This window comes from Rhineura floridana, chromosome 3 (genome assembly GCF_030035675.1).
Source record: "Rhineura floridana isolate rRhiFlo1 chromosome 3, rRhiFlo1.hap2, whole genome shotgun sequence".
Lineage (NCBI taxonomy): Eukaryota > Metazoa > Chordata > Lepidosauria > Squamata > Rhineuridae > Rhineura > Rhineura floridana.
The window spans coordinates 56,773,823-56,789,912 of record NC_084482.1 but is presented as its reverse complement, the minus strand read 5'-3'; the positions used below and the strand labels follow the sequence as shown (position 1 = coordinate 56,789,912).

At 38.3% G+C, this 16,090-nt stretch overlaps 1 protein-coding gene across 6 annotated transcripts in view; it reads right to left on the bottom strand.

Moving 5' to 3' along the window:
• The window catches only part of SPAG9 (sperm associated antigen 9), a 150,358-nt gene that overhangs the window by 34,719 nt on the left and 99,549 nt on the right, over positions 1-16,090 (bottom strand). For all 6 annotated transcript variants that reach the window (XM_061615999.1, XM_061616000.1, XM_061616001.1 and 3 more), the window contains 9 exons: positions 13,761-13,818; positions 12,182-12,334; positions 12,036-12,087; positions 11,465-11,595; positions 8,135-8,191; positions 6,198-6,371; positions 2,799-2,928; positions 868-963; positions 393-560 (listed from right to left, as the gene is read on the bottom strand). In XM_061615999.1, coding sequence (XP_061471983.1) covers positions 393-560; positions 868-963; positions 2,799-2,928; positions 6,198-6,371; positions 8,135-8,191; positions 11,465-11,595; positions 12,036-12,087; positions 12,182-12,334; positions 13,761-13,818 — 1,019 coding nt within the window. The remainder of the gene's footprint in view (positions 1-392; positions 561-867; positions 964-2,798; positions 2,929-6,197; positions 6,372-8,134; positions 8,192-11,464; positions 11,596-12,035; positions 12,088-12,181; positions 12,335-13,760; positions 13,819-16,090) is intronic.

Sequence of the window (16,090 nt, the reverse complement as noted above, 5' to 3'; positions counted from 1 at the left end):
TAGAGCCTGACACTGATTTTATGCTTTCTACGTTAAATTTTACCTTTGTAGTCCCTTTAGTACCACCTCCTATATATATGTATTTTGTGTATATTGTATTTTATGTATTTTAATTTATTTTAATGTTTTTGTGATTTTACTGTTTACAATTTTATTATGTACGTGTTTGATTTTATTTTTGTAAGCCGCCCTGAATGCCCTATTATAGGGCAGAAGGGTGGGATAGAAATATTTTAAATAAATAAAATAATAAATAAATAAATAGTAAGCAAGCATTAGTTCTTGTTCATGACCTTGTACCAAAATATTTTTATTTTGAACTATGACAATATTGAAGTTTTCATTAACTTGAAGCATAATAAAGTTTCACATTTTGATACCTTTGGCCTTACCTTGAGTTCTTGATCTAATCTATCCAAACTACTCTGCGATGCACTTCTCTGTTTGTTGCTGTCTGCATCTAGTGTTGCCACATCATTGTAGAACACACTGGCACCAACCACTGAACCTCCATCTCGTGTCTTTCCTCCTGATAGATTAACGCCTACAGCACACCACAGCTTAAAAAATAAAAAGAACTTCATAAAAACCTTTAGAAAAATATGTGTTATTTCTTTTCATACAAAGATAACAAAGCTTCTGCAGCACCCTATATTATATTATGCTTTTAGGAAAATAAATTATACTGAAGAATAAGAAATTCTTAGAAATGTTTATTAAGCACCAACAATTTAAATTAAATTAGGCATTAGTCAGAACCTAAAAAGGTGTAACTTGCTCATGCATATTTAGGCCTGATTTAAAAATCACAACTCGGGAATTATTTTTTGAAATGAGGGAAATGAAGAAAAAGGAAAATAGATGTACCTTCATAGATGTATCCTTTTCATCAAGTGGTCTTAGGTAAACAGGCACAGGTAAGTTCTTCATCTTGTTATCACCCTGGCCACCACCATTTACAACCTAAAAAAACAGGAGAGAAAAATTTACTTTGCTTCAAAAGGTTTCTGGCATCTTACAGGCTAGTTTGTCACAAGCACATATCAGTATTTGATGCATTTGCCAAGAGGACCAAAATATTAGGCTGTCAGGGGGGAAGAATCACAGAACCACTCATTTTAAAGTCATAAGCCAGCAAGATCAAAACCAGAGGGGGGCAGTATTTTATTTTTAAAAGTCTATGCTGCCAGACTAGCTAGGGCACCCTCACAGCAGGTAATATAAAAGAAAGGGAGCGAAAGTGTTAAATAAAGACTTGTGCACTAACTGTGGGTTGCAGTTAAAGTTATTCTTGTCTTAAACCATGATCTGCATAGTTCTAAAAACATTTTGCATACAAAATATGCAAAGTAGCACCCATAGGACATTCAACTAAAAGGCTGCAGTATTGCAAAGGCTAGTGTAACGGAATTTCCCTGAGTTGTCCCAAATCTATTTGGGGGTTGTGGGAGCCCCCACAACAGATTTTGGAGGCATGCTAGGGGACGAGAGAGGGTGTTAGTTCCATTGCACCAGGAGAAATCTTTCCACAGATGGAAACATCTGCTTAGCGCTACGTTGAATACAATCCATATTCTCAAACTTCAAAACATGTGCAGTAAGAACATTCCATTATAAAGAGGTTTGAACTCAGCCGTCCCACACTTCCTACCGCTCAGTGAACTTTTATTGCTATATATTTTTCTGAGCAGCAGAATTTGTGTTTAAAAAGGGGAAAGGTGACTTATTAAGCAGGTTAAGAAAGCCTGACTTTCCAATTTAAAATATTTCCAAGTTTCATGTTTAAAGTCAACATGACAGATGCACAGACCACCACTTTGTGACCACCATTCCTTATGTATCTTAGGAAGTGTCTTCAGCTCTTAATCGCACACCCTTTTGTAACATCTCTTCCCTCGTAATGCACCTTCCTGACCAAATGGAGCCCTGCTTAGTGTTCTCTCGCCACATGAGGCAAGACTTCTAAAGGCCACTTTTCAGCAGCACCTGGATTTACAAAATGCAGCGGTAAACTGCTTTGCTCAAGCCCTAAAGAAATGCCCTGTACTCTCAGGAAACGTTAAGATTTTCTTCATTTTGTTAGGCTTTTAAAATCCTTCACAACCCTTTTCATGAGGATTTAGTTTTCTGTGGAGCTGTATGCTGGTTTTATGCAATACTTGGTTTTAAAGGGAGACTGAAATGTGAAACCACTGAATTACAATTCATCAATAGGTTCAATGCTATCGCTTGTGGAATGAATATAGACAAACACTCTTCATGTGTTACTCGGCTAACCAATTCCAGAATGTTTGTGTTATTAACAATTTTTTATATAAATGGCAACTCTTAACATAATTATCACAAAAAGTAGATTGTCATCCATGAACACTTATGCCAAGACTCTTTGCTGGTCTTGTTGTAGCTTAGTGTATTAGTCTGTATAGCGATTTGTGTAATGCCATTTGTGGGCATAATAATCTCCACATAGATCTTTAAACGGCTCCATGTTTGATCTTGTAAATCAGGTGTGGGGAACCTTTAGCTCTCCAGATGTTGCTAGACTACAACTCCCAACATCCTGGCCATGTTTTGGCTGGGGCTGATGAGAGCTGGAGCCCAACAACATCTGAAGGTCCACAGTTTTCCCACCCCTGCTTTAAATGAAAATGAGTTTAGTGAGCACCACCACAATATCTCCGCACTAAAATGATACATGAGCAGTACTGAATAGATGATAACTCATGGTATAAGTATGGTTTTTTCTCTGCTTTACCATGAATGTCTGAACAACATCTTCAGTCATCCAAGCACAATACCTGTTTATATTTCTGAGGAAGACTCCAACCAAAAGCTTGTACTCTACCATCTTCCTTCTGAACATGTGCTTTCACTTGGCGGTATTGTTCTCTCTTCTGCTCTCTACGTGAGGCAAGACTGGCCTCAGACCTGGGCAGGTGAGAGATAAATGTCTGTTCCAAGTCACTCTACTTGTTCCAATCCCCATTAGCTCAAATACAACTTTTCAAAGTTATATAGGTTAAATAACATGTTCTTTGAAGTTATTATTATAATAATTTATAAATTATATTATTATTATTAACAACAAAAACAACAACAACATTTTTATACCACCCCATAGCCGAAGCTTTCTGGGCGGTTTACAACAATTAAAAACATTAAAAACAAATATACAAATATACAAATTTAAAAACACTTAAAAAAAAACAATTTAAAAACACATGCTAAAATGCCTGGAAGAAGAGGAAAATCTTGACCTGGCGCCAAAAAGATAACAGTGTTGGCGCCAGGCGCACCTCGTCAATAAGATCATTCCATAATTTAGGGGGCCACCACTGAGAAAACCCTCTCCCTTGTTGCCATCCTCCGAGCTTCCCTCGGAGTAGGCACCCGGAGGAGGGCCTTTGATGTTGAGCGTAGTGTACGAGTGAGTTCGTCGGGAGAGGCGTTCCATCAGGTACTGTGGTAAGTGAAATCACTGTTTCTTCACTGAACAGTACACCAACTTCTACTTGCCTCTATGATACTTCTATAAACTACCTTTGTATGCTTCTCTCGACAGGCACACTAAAGAAACTGTCAAAGTAATGCTTCCAAACTTTTTAAGACAGCATGGCTGGCATGACCTGCTGCTGAAAATGTCATATGGTAACATATTTGGATAAAGAGGGGGAAGCAATGTACAATGTAGCCAACGTAGAAAAGCTTTTTATAAAAACAGCATCACTCTCTTTAATCTGAAGATCTTTTTAAATTACCCATGCTCTGCAGCCCACATAAAGGCAGTCTTCCTGGAATAACACTGTTATGCAATGACTTGTCAGGCCATATGATTTAGGGAATCTGGAATTCCCTCCATGAAGCGGGTTTACTATTCCACCTCTTTATCTCACACATTGATAGTCCCAACAAAGTGCTTCTGGATTCACAGTTACACCTCAAAGCCCAGGATATGAGGGCAGTCAGGATGCCTTCCACCAGCCTCTGAAGAGATGACAGCAACACTTTATTGGATGAGGATGTGGCAATGCCGATTCAGGCTTTTGTCATCTAAAGACAAGACTAATGTGATGCTTTCTACATGAAGGTGCCTTCAGTTAATGCAGAATATAAGAAGTGGGCCCTAAAAACACATGACAACTGGAACGCTGATGTATCTCTGCTGGATCTTCCAGCACAGTTAAAGGTGTTGGCTGTAATCTATACAGCTCTAAATGGTTTAGGACTACAGTAGCTCAGAAACAGTCTCCTCCCATGAGCCCCATTAGGAACCTTGCTATATAAGATGATCAGGAGAGAACTGAACAAGGACCTTGAAAGGTTTGCTAGGATGCAAACATCTTCTGAAACTTCAAAAAAAAAGTGGCATCGCTAGGTTTGTGCAAATATCTCAGCAAGCAAAGGAATGTGGTTGCATGAGGTAGGTGGAAGGAGCTATGTTCCTCTCCGTCATAATCTACACAACAAATACCAGCCAAGCTCAAGCTAACACTGCAAGGTCAATTAACAAAAGATTAATTAGACAAATTCATGGAGGACAGGGCTATCAATGGCTACTAGCCGTGATGGCTGTGCTCTGCCACCCTAGTCAGAGGCAGCATGCTTCTGAAAACCAGTTGCCGGAAGCCTCAGGAGGGGAGAGTGTTCTTGCACTCGGGTCCTGCTTGCGGGCTTCCCCCAGGCACCTGGTTGGCCACTGTGAGAACAGGATGCTGGACTAGATGGGCCACTGGCCTGATCCAGCAGGCTCTTCTTATGTTCTTAAAAGCATTGCCTGGGCAAAACAGATACAAACTGTGCACTATGAATAGAAACGCAGTTGAAGAAAAGAAAGACTGAACAAGCACAAGTTATATTGTGCAAGTAATATAGTAGAGGGCATTATATTTATGGGATTTTTTTCACTAAAGTATTATAAAGAGATGACAATACTCCTTAATATTGCAAATTAGGGTATTTCACTTTTTTCTCATATACGTTCACTAACTATACAGTAAGCATGACATAAGTCACAAAAATCAAACAACCAAAATAAAGGAGGTCCCCAAGAGTATAAGAAACAGACAAAATCAGAGGACCCCAAAACAATGAAAAGGGAATAAAAAGTGATTTATAATGAGACAAAAACAACACTATATGGAAAATGAACATTTATCTACTACAGGCGGGCCCCGCTTTACGGCGTTTCGTCTTTCGGTGTTGCACTAATGTGGCAGTTTTCAATTCTGGAAAGTCCCTGCTTTAAGGTGCTTGTTCTGCTTTTACGGCAGTTTTTTCATCACGCACCATTTTTGTGCGACGCGCACCATTATTTTCAATGGGTTCCGCTTTTCGGCGGCAGTCCAGAACGGAACCTGCTGTATAAGCGGGGCCAGCCTGTGTATATTTTGTAAAGTTATTTGTTTGCTATGCGTTTGAGCACCTCTTCAGATACCATAACCAAATTTTGCTTGATGCTTCCCACACCAAGGAGCAGGTTTTTGGCTATGTTTGGATACAATTAGATGATATTTTAAATCAAGATGGTGGAACGAACCTTTCAAAACTGCACTGATTTTCACCACTGGTTTCAAAACTGCAGTGTTTTTTTGTTTCTTAGAATTCCCGAGCAATAAACGGTATGAGGCTGCTAGCATGCTTATAAATATGAGTGGTAGCCACTGCTGTATAACTATTACAACAATTCCTCCAAACACCTAAAATTATTATATTATTGTGCTTGGGGGTTGTGTGTCTCATTAGCATGGCAGAGTCTTATGCATTATCGGGATTTACCAGGCAATTTGTTCCATTCAACTAAGAACTGCCATGAACTACCACCCACAGAACTGAGAAAAAGCTATCAGTCTGTCAATCCCTTTCATGCCTGGGTCAGGAAAGCTCACTCAGATTTGTCTGGTTAATTCTGAGAACAAACAAGACTCTGGCACGCTAATTAGTTATGTGATCCCTGAGTATAATAACATAATGACTTGGATAAATTGTTGTATGGCTGTGCACATGTTCATGTAGTCTTGTTCTGTCTATGATTTAACAGCCACCATCTGTAAATAAGATATAAAGTCGGATCAATTTGAATCCAATTGTGATACCTCTATCATCATCAGTGTATGCATACTGGTACCACTGATATATTTAAACAATTTTATAACTATCTTGCCCATATACATTTATTTTATAAGCAAAGCAAGTCTTACTCTTCACTGAGGAAATCAAAGGCTTTCGATTTGTCACTAGGCAGCTGAGATAAAGTGCTGCTTCTTTTCTTGACTGACGGAGTAATGTGTGAGGTTGGAGCATTGTACTTAACATTAACTGGCAGTTCTGGTTTCTTGGCAGTATTGCCTGATGAGCTGAATAGCCTGCTAAAACTGGAGACAAAAGAGTAGAAGCATGAGAATACATGAATATACCGAAGAGTTAAATCTGATTGTAATTTGTTTAAAATGTACACAGAGCACTCCACACACTGCCCTAATCAAAGCAATGAATAAGGAAAAGTAGTAAGCAGCCATTAACTGTCCAGCACAGCTTACACCATTAGATCATTAGCATTATGGTTGGAACACTCATTAGAACTATTCCATGCACATCCAAGCCAAGAACATAGAAAAAGATTCTGGATATTTATGCATGGGGTGGAGAATGCCCCAGTGTCTAAAAATGAGGTGTTAAAAAGATTGTCTGTTTTCTACACACATACAGGGCTGGTGCCAAAAAAGTGATGCTAGTCTTAGAAATCAGACTCTTACACCTGAACATTTGAAATACTTTTCAGTTCTGCCTATCCATATAGCAAATTTCTAACACTGAGATAACTAAAGCCATCATAATTTAGGTAACACCAGTCATTAATTCAGAGTCCAAAGCAGCAATATGAACTAAACACTGTGATAATCTCAACACTTACAGGCACACATACAGTTTGCTAAACCTCTGGGCTGATGTGTCATAGTGGTTCAAAGAATAAGCTTTTATGCAATGTAAGTCACTCATATAGGGCCACTAGATGTTCCTTAGGCAGGATACTGTCTCCGTCTCATCATCATTAATAATATGAGGATCATACTGGCCTATCCTACAAGATTGTTGGAAGGATTACAGATAGTTTTCTCAAAGCACTTCATATAATCTAGATATCATTGTGTATATCTTTGTATATTTATACATTGTGTATAAATATATTGTGTATATAGGTCCCAGGGTATGGTCTGAAGGCACATGAGACCAGCACCCTGCTGAAGCTAAGCAGGGTCGGGTCTGGTCAGTGCCTGGATGGGAGACCACCTGGGAACCATGCTGCCTTGGGTTTCTATCATGAAAAGAAAGGCGGGGTATAAATGTAATAAATAAATATCATGTATATGTTGCAAAATACAAGCTTACTAGACTACAAAACTAATGCATCAGTCCAGCTATGGAGGACCCATGACCCCAACATATTCAGTTTCCCAAAAGCAGAAGGCAGGGATGGACAAGACTGGTTTGGATTCAGAATGTGAGCTACAATAAAGTTAAGAGACACACAATCTTGTAAGAATCTAAATCTTAGTAATTCATCACCTCAGCAGCCCAGCCCTGCAAATTCACTAATATTTTAGACAGGAGCCAAAATATTCCTAAATTGTTCACTGCAAAAAAGTTTTTAAAAAATAAGTTCTGAAGTCACACAGGACTGTCAAGAAGTCTCTTGTACAATTTTAGTATTCTCTCACATTTGGCTTTAGTCATTATGCTTAGAACATTGAACAAATTAGCACTCCACAAATTCTCACATGAAAAGGACTGGAGTCCTGAAAGTATATACAAACCACACCAAAAGCTACCAAAATTTCAGTTTGCTTTCATATTCATAGAACAGCTGCTACAAAACTCTGAGTTACAACATCAGAATTCTGGTTTCTATTTTTGAAAATGCCACAATTAGATTAAGGCAATTATGTTTCTCTGCCAAGTGCATAACCAACACTGCAAGATGCATCTTACGATACAATTCATCTTTAAGATCTGTCTTACCCAGTTGGCATTCTAGATGGCAAAGAGAAAATAGGTTTGTGGTTATTAGTTCCTTTCTCAATAAAGAAACAAAAGGCCTACAATGAACACCAGCACCTGATTGCATTTCAATACTTACAACTGCCAAAGGCTGGATCTCTTCTTCTCTTGCATGGCTGGATTTTCTCGTGATGCCCTGAAGAAAATATCCAAAGCTAATTAGCTGAGCAATAACAGATGACCTAGAATGCTTTGCACTATCAAAGGAACAAATAGCTCATGCCTGATTGCAAGATATCATTCTATAAAAAACTGTTGGGGTGAGGAGGGACTGTTGAATAAATAGTTTCCATACTTTATTTTACAAATTATGGACTCTGCGGGAATCTGAGATCAAGAGCATATTTCTAACCATATCTATTTAAAAGTCCTATTAAATCCAATGGGGTTTACTCCTAGGTAAGTAGGGTTAGGATTGCAATTTAAGACAGAAATGTACACTTGTACATGAAGACAGATTATCATCTAGCGAAGTCCCCATTTGGGTATCCCAGAAATAGCTATCCATAAATTCTAGTGCATCTCCTTTGCAAACAGATGGAAGAAACTGACTATGGGTTGTATCCAGTGCTTCTCCTATTCAGCGTAGACCCATTAAATGCATGGATCTAAGTTAGTTATATATTAATTTCAGTGGGTCTACTTCAAGTAGGACTAGCATTGGATACATCCTAATGTAACAGGGTCATAAAAAATATTCCTGTAAAAGAAATTCTATTTAAGGAGGTTTTTTTATTATTATTATTATTACAGTACTGTTACCCTACTTAAAGTAAATAAAAGGGGGTGACAGAAAAGGATAAACAAGTTATCAGGTACAACTGCTAAGGACATAAAGACTATCTATGCCAGCTTGTTTTTAATCTTAGTTTCTTGAAAACTACAATTAAGATAGCAAACTTGCTATTGCTTCGATTTGCCGTTTTGACCTCTCACCCCCCCCCATCCCCACACAGAGGAATATGTAGTGAAGTGTAAATAGAGTAAGAGCATCACAAGATCAGCCTTACACAAGGGTGATGTAAAAGGAGTAAATGGAACAAAATGGTATCTAGGTGTTGAGAAGATAGTTGAGTTCCCTGTAAGTTCATTCACCATTTGATTACCATTGTGTCCATCTCATGCATGCATTATGAAATCAGTTCCAAATATTTCAGTGAAGGAACTAATTTCATAACAGCAGGTACCTAAAATTAATGCTACATAAGGTATATTAGTTGCATGTGCAAGGAAAATAGAAACTGTTTCATTGTAGAATGTGGATTTAAATTTATCTCATGCAAAATAATTCAATTTAGTCACAAAGATCTAAAAATCTTTCTGTAGTTGCCAGTTAAAACTAAACTGTAGTAATTGCAGCAGGCCATTAGATGGCCGAAAAATGGGATGTTAAAATTATGGAAGTGCCCTGGGAAGACGTTAAAAGCAAGGGTCAAACTAAGATGCCAAGAAAAGCTGCATAAAGGGCATGTGCGCAACAAGTACAGTATGCTCTCCCCCATTCCACCTCTGCAGATTCTCTCCATGGAGTCTGTCCACCCAGCATCCTTCTCTTTATTCATAACTATGATTCCAGAAGTGTGCCCAGCTTTTGGGGTAAAAGCTAAGAGAGAGGATCTGTAGGGAGCTAATCAAAGGATTGGGAAGATTCTGCCCCCTTTGCTGTTAAAAATGGATAGACATACATATACACACAATCAACATGACAGGGGCAGATCCATGTTTAAATACACACATGCCTGCCACTATCATGTACTGAACTGAACATGGCTTAACTGTAGATAGTAATGGCCTTTGCAACCTCTCAATCATATGCTACATAAAAAATCTACCAGGCATTATAATATATGTTAATAATATTCATATCATTGATCATTGTTAAAAGTAAAAGATAAAGTACCATGATTAACAATCCGTATCAGCTATAACTGCTACCCATTTGACTCAATCGATAAAATAATTGGTTAAAAATGCAGAGGTACTAAACCAACTGTGGCAAGCAATGCCACCATCATTTGCACTTTGGCTCCAAAATTATGCTGAAATGCAGGCACATATGGAAAAGTCTCACAAGTTATTCTATGCCAGATCTATATATGCCCCGCATATAGCCTGATCTGTGCTGGACAAAATGTTATTATGATGCATGATTGTGGCTCAAACATGCACACTCTGGCCTGGCACATTCAGCTGTGCATCAGCAATACTCCAAGGCCAGCTAGATGCAAAAAGGGCCAGCATTTTGGCACATGGCAGCTTGCTACATATGCTCTGGGGAACAGAATAAAGAAAGCAAGACTCAATACGATTCCCAGTGTATCAGCAGTAAGCGCATAAGAACCTCATAGTGCCGCAGGCTCCACAGCCTCCACACCAAGCCTCAGCCATACCTCAAAGCCAACTGTGACTACTGAACTAATCTAGGTCCCATCCAGCACCCTGATCAACAGCCTCCCCACAATGTCACCTACTGGCCTAGAATTTCCATCTGTAGTCTGGGCAGACACAAGCACTCTTGCATGCTTCCAACCCTAGGGTTTCCCCAGAGCTAGTTGGACAAAACGGATTAAAAATAAATTGAGAAGAGAGCCAAAATGCCAGTCCTCTACAATTGGTACCCTGCTTCACATCTGTTTAGGAGCCAAAGCTCACACATGGGAGAAGGCCATTTGAGTCAAGCTCATAAAGCAACACTCTCAATGCAGTCTAAGTCACTTACCACTTTCTTGAAAGAGAAGACTTGTGGAGCTAAAGAATTCTGCTAGGCAAGGTGATTTCTCACTCTAACATAACATAGCTAAAGCAACATGATGGAAGATGATGCAACAGAACGTGGGTTGTCTTAAGTGTTCTCTATCAGCAAGCAGTTGCATACATGCTACAATATATTTCTATTTATTAACGGAATGGTTTTTAAAAAATATTCCTCCCTCAGACCTGTAGCCAGAAAAACTCAAAGCAAAACCAACCCCCTCAATTCTCCTGAAGAGTATGGATCCTTAATTTTTTTTAAAAAAAAGTCAGGAAAAGCTGTGTAATATTAAATGTCTATATTTTTACAGTACCATAAGACAATTTCTGCTGCAACAGGCTAAAATGGCTACCCCTCTCAAAATTGTTTTGTTTTTTTAAAATCAGAGGGGGTAAATAAGTTGGGGGGGGTTAGTAATGAAAGGTAAAAACTTTAATTGGGTTTTTTTCAGGCTTAGGTGACAAAAATGTATGGCTTGTTAATCTGCTATCCACAATGCAAGATAATACTAGCAACATTTCAAAAGTATTTAAATTATATACCTAAAGTCACACATTATGTTAGAGGAAAAAATTACTGGTCCATGGATTTATCTATCAGGCACTGGAGCTGTAACATACCACAAAAACAAAACAAGCACAATGAAACTGCACTTGCCGTATCATCTCAGTCCATCGCACTGCTTCTTGGAGCTCCATTAGCCGCTCTTTATACTGATTTCTTTCCATGAGGACGCGGGCCATCTCAACCCGAGTGAATCGCTTTCTCTGAGCAGTAGGAATATCACTCTGCACATGGAGGTGGGAAAAACACAACCAAGCACACTTAACATACCAGATGAAGTAGTTCTAGCTCTGTTTAAGGAGGAGTTATTTCTATCATCAACGAATTACACAAACCAAGACAGTCATTTCAAAATAATTCAGAGGCCTTTATGGCTACACATGAAGTACAGTAATGGATGGAAAGAAACAGTGGCAGCAATGGAATGAGCCCCTCACAGCCTCTTGGCATCCAAAGAGAAGGGTATGGAGGAAGCAGACCAATTTAGCTTTTCCCAGAATCCCTGTGCCCTCAGATGAGATCCAAGACTGCCATGCAAAAAGTTTAAGTATACATTGTTCCTCATGAATTCCATTAAAAAGTCAATGCATTTAGCCCACTTCAAGAGCAATATTACATGAATAAGAAAAAAAATTACATAGAAGGTGTCAATACAATTACATACATCATCCTCTTCCTTTGCTTTTTGCCTTGCTTCTTCTGCTTCTGCTCGGGCTCTAAACAAGATGCAAGAGGTATCAATGAAGTTAGTCACAGAATCTCTTCTAAGTTCCTCTCTGCCATGCATACACTGAACAGTATTACACTCACTTTCTAAGTTCTTCTTCCAGTTCCTTATTCTTCTCTTCAAGCTTTTGCTTGGCCAGTTTTACAGCTTCCAGCTCTCCTTTGAGTACATCTTTCTCACAGGTTAGTTCATCTACTTTTGCTATTAAGTCATTCTTCACCACATTCAGGGCATTTCTAAAGACAATAGAGATACCTGCAATTAGGTTGGTTCTACCGGTATCACAGAAATACAGGAAATTTTCCACTACCATATTTCAGTCCTATCATAGGAATTCATGTAATGAAGAGTTATCCTCTCCCTTACAAAAATAGCCTTGAATGAACAGGCTCTGCAATACTGCAAAGGCATTCTAAATTAGTGATATAGCTTAGTTTCCCATAATCATTTTGATAAAGGAAATAAACAGAAAATTGGTGAGTTTAAATCTTACAACGCTCATGAACACACAGGTGGTGGTGGTGGGGCTTTGTCAAGCCACCACTTCTTAACTCCCAGTGAAAGGGTGGAAATCTTCCACAGAAAGTGCTTTAAACACTCTATAGCAATGCCAAGTATTACACTATTTAGATTGGGGTAGTCAACTTGATGCTCACCAGATGTTGTTAGTTTATAATTCCCATTAACCCTTACCAGTAACCATACTGGTTGAGTCTGCTAGGAGTTGTAGTCCAACAACATCTGGACAGTACCACATTGGCTTTCCCATATATGTATCTTTCGTCCCATTTCTATTCACAGGCAGTTTCAATAGCTTATACAAAATATTTTTAATGTATGTTTTTATTTCATGAATAGTATAATCTGACATATTCAATTAGATCAGGGGCAGTTAATCTCCAATTCAGCAGTCTAATATGCCCATACCCACAAATTTTGACAGCAGCTGCACAAAAACTGCATGTGGTCCCTAGAGGATTGGTGAATGGGCCCAAAAAGGGTAGACAGTCATAAACTAGATAAAGGTCCATCTAGTCCAAAATCTCAACACTTGTTAACCAGATCCTCTGGGAAGCAAACAATTAAAGAATGAGAGTCTCCTCCCACTGTTTGTATGCAGCATATGGTAATCAGACAATCACAGCATCTGAGCTTGAGGCTCAGTTGTAATTTACAACAGCTAATGATATTTTTAATTATTATTGGCACTCTTAAGGTTATCCTCCATGAATATATCTAATCCCCTTTTGAAGCTAATGACCCCCATAATGACAAAGAATTCCATCATTAAGCAGTATACAAAATAGCAAATGAATACTAATAAATGACCACTCCTTTTGACTGAACAGCTCTACTGTTCAGAGATTCCCTGTGCCTTTCGTAAATTTAAAGTTTCATGTACTCTCTCTGTGTGTATGTATATATAGAGAGAACACACAAGATTGTCTATTCTATTAATTTAGCATTAATAGTCTATTCTATTAATTTAGCAATACTGCACACATCTAAAGCATCAACTAACCTACCAATGATTGCCGTGGGCAGCTAAAAAGGAGGTGCCAGTACTTAAAAAAAAGCTACATAAATCAGCTACCAGATTAATTTTAACGGAAGGTAAGCAGAAACAATTTTATTTTTAAAAGCTGAAAAGTAGTTACTTACTTGGTTTCTAGCAATTGCGTGTTTTCTAAGATAAGGTTTTCAACTTCACGACCCATTCCTTTCAAAGACAGAACAGAGCAAATTTTTAAAACACTGAAATGACTAGCACAAGTGTTAGATATCAAACTTATGTGCCCTAATACAGAGTTTAGTGTGTTCTTCACAGAAGTTCATATTGAGCTAGTATGCAAGCATGACTCCACTTTAAACGGCACTGACCCGCATGCACAAGGAAATGTACATGTAGGTTAATTTATGCTATTGAAATGTATTTAATCTTGTAACATATATCTGTATACAGCTTTTTTCAAGAAACATTCTTCCCGAAAAAGTCTACAAGCCACATGTCAAACATGCAATAAAATACGGAAGAGAAACCTGCGCAGATAAGAACCTTCTGGGATGCTATTAGAATACCTGTGCCATTAATTACTGAACCGACAAAGAGTTTTCAAATATAACTTAATTTTGCTGCTAAGTTTTTCAAATCCTCAAAATGTAGGCTTTCTGAAGCCCAGAGAAATAATGCAAAAATATTTTCAGTCTAAGAAATTCAATGATTGTTCTTGCTTTTAAAAAAAAATTAATTAAAATAAATGGTATTAAAATTACAACGGCTGGAAATCAATTCAAGCTCTTACTACAAGTTTACATTAGATATTTGATGCTGAAAGTATGTCATATCAAACAGAAGAGATGTTGAATATGAAAAGCTCAAAAACAATGCAAACCCCTTGCAAATGTTCCCCAAATGAGATACCTTACTAAAGAAATTATCTTTAAAGCCCATGCAGCCCATGAAAAACAAAAAGAAGAAATATTTATGTAATATGAGTGCGGTGCAACACAAAGACTAGAGATATGAGTGATTTCAAAAGCAAAGCCAGCAATGCAGGTTTGAAGCCATGTTAAGTTCTGGTTTTAAGATTACTTATAGTAAGACAAAAACAGTTAAAAGAGAGTAGTGTCAAAGAAAATGGTAGCGATCTAGGCTAGGTCTCACTTGACCAAGGATTGCTATACTCCAGCATCCTGTTTTTAACAGTGAACAACTAGGTATCTCCCAGAAGCCCACAAACAGGCCATGAAAGCAACAACCTTCCATCTTTACTTTTTCCCCAGGAGCCAGATTCCAGAAATGTAACACTGAGGAAAATGAGAGATTCCATTTAGCCAGGGAGATGTTGAAAGGCCTATCTTTCATTAATATGACTAATCTCCCCTGCTACTGCCTTTTAAAGTCACCTGCCCATAGCCATCATCTCACAGTAAATTTAATTGGCTAACTATATGTTGTATGCTAGCCGCACCATTTCTTTTTCCTGTCCTAAATCACTTTTTCTTGGTTCTTTTCGATAAGACTGATGTAAGAATTTCTAATATAAAATAGAATAGTGTCCAATTTAATTGGATGGCCCCAAGACAAGGCCAAAAAAGCCCTCTCTATCTGCTTTCCCCAAACCATGAATGCATTTATAAGCCTGCTCCACTTCACTCCTTTTTCTTTTTCTAAGCTATAAAGCCCCAAATGTTTAAGGGTTTCCTCTAACAGAAATGGCTCCTGACCATTTTAGTTGTCGGAACTTTTTCCAGTTCTACAATATCCTTTTTGGGGGATGGGACAGCCAGAACTGTACACAGTTGGTTGGAATGAAAGGTACGACAAACCGTGTTATTTGTAACTTTGTTAAAGTATAGGTGGGGGAAGATCTTTACAGCTTATAATACATCAACAGCTACAGATTTTAGACCTAAGAGACATTTAAAGGTCTTATATTCCAAGAATCATGGGTTGTATCCTAAGTAGCACTGAAGCACAATCCCATGAGCGCAAGGATTTCAGAGCTTGGAAAAGTTACTTTTTTGAACTACAACTCCCATCAGCCCAATCCAGTGGCCATGCTGGCTGGGGTTGATGGGAGTTGTAGTTCAAAAAAAGTAACTTTTCCAAGCTCTCCCATTTCTGCTTGTACAATGGGGCTCCTCTCTTCCCCCACATGCTCCCTAAATCTGTTCTATATGGAACAGATTTAGGGAGGTTACAGGGCAAGCACAGGGGAAGAGAGGGAGGAAGTTCCATTGCACATGTAGAAATCTTTGCACTGACAGGACACATTAACTGAATACCGCCCCATATTTTTAAAAGTTGCAGTATAACAGCAAAATGCTTGATGATTGACTTTGAAAGCATCAAGTGTTTAAAATAGTGTTTAATCAGAAGTTTAAATGTCTTACACGAATCCTGGACAAAGGCCAATGAAAGGCTATAAAAGAGTCACAAAAAAATCTACGAAAGCTCCACTAAAATGTGTATGTAAGACTAGTATTTG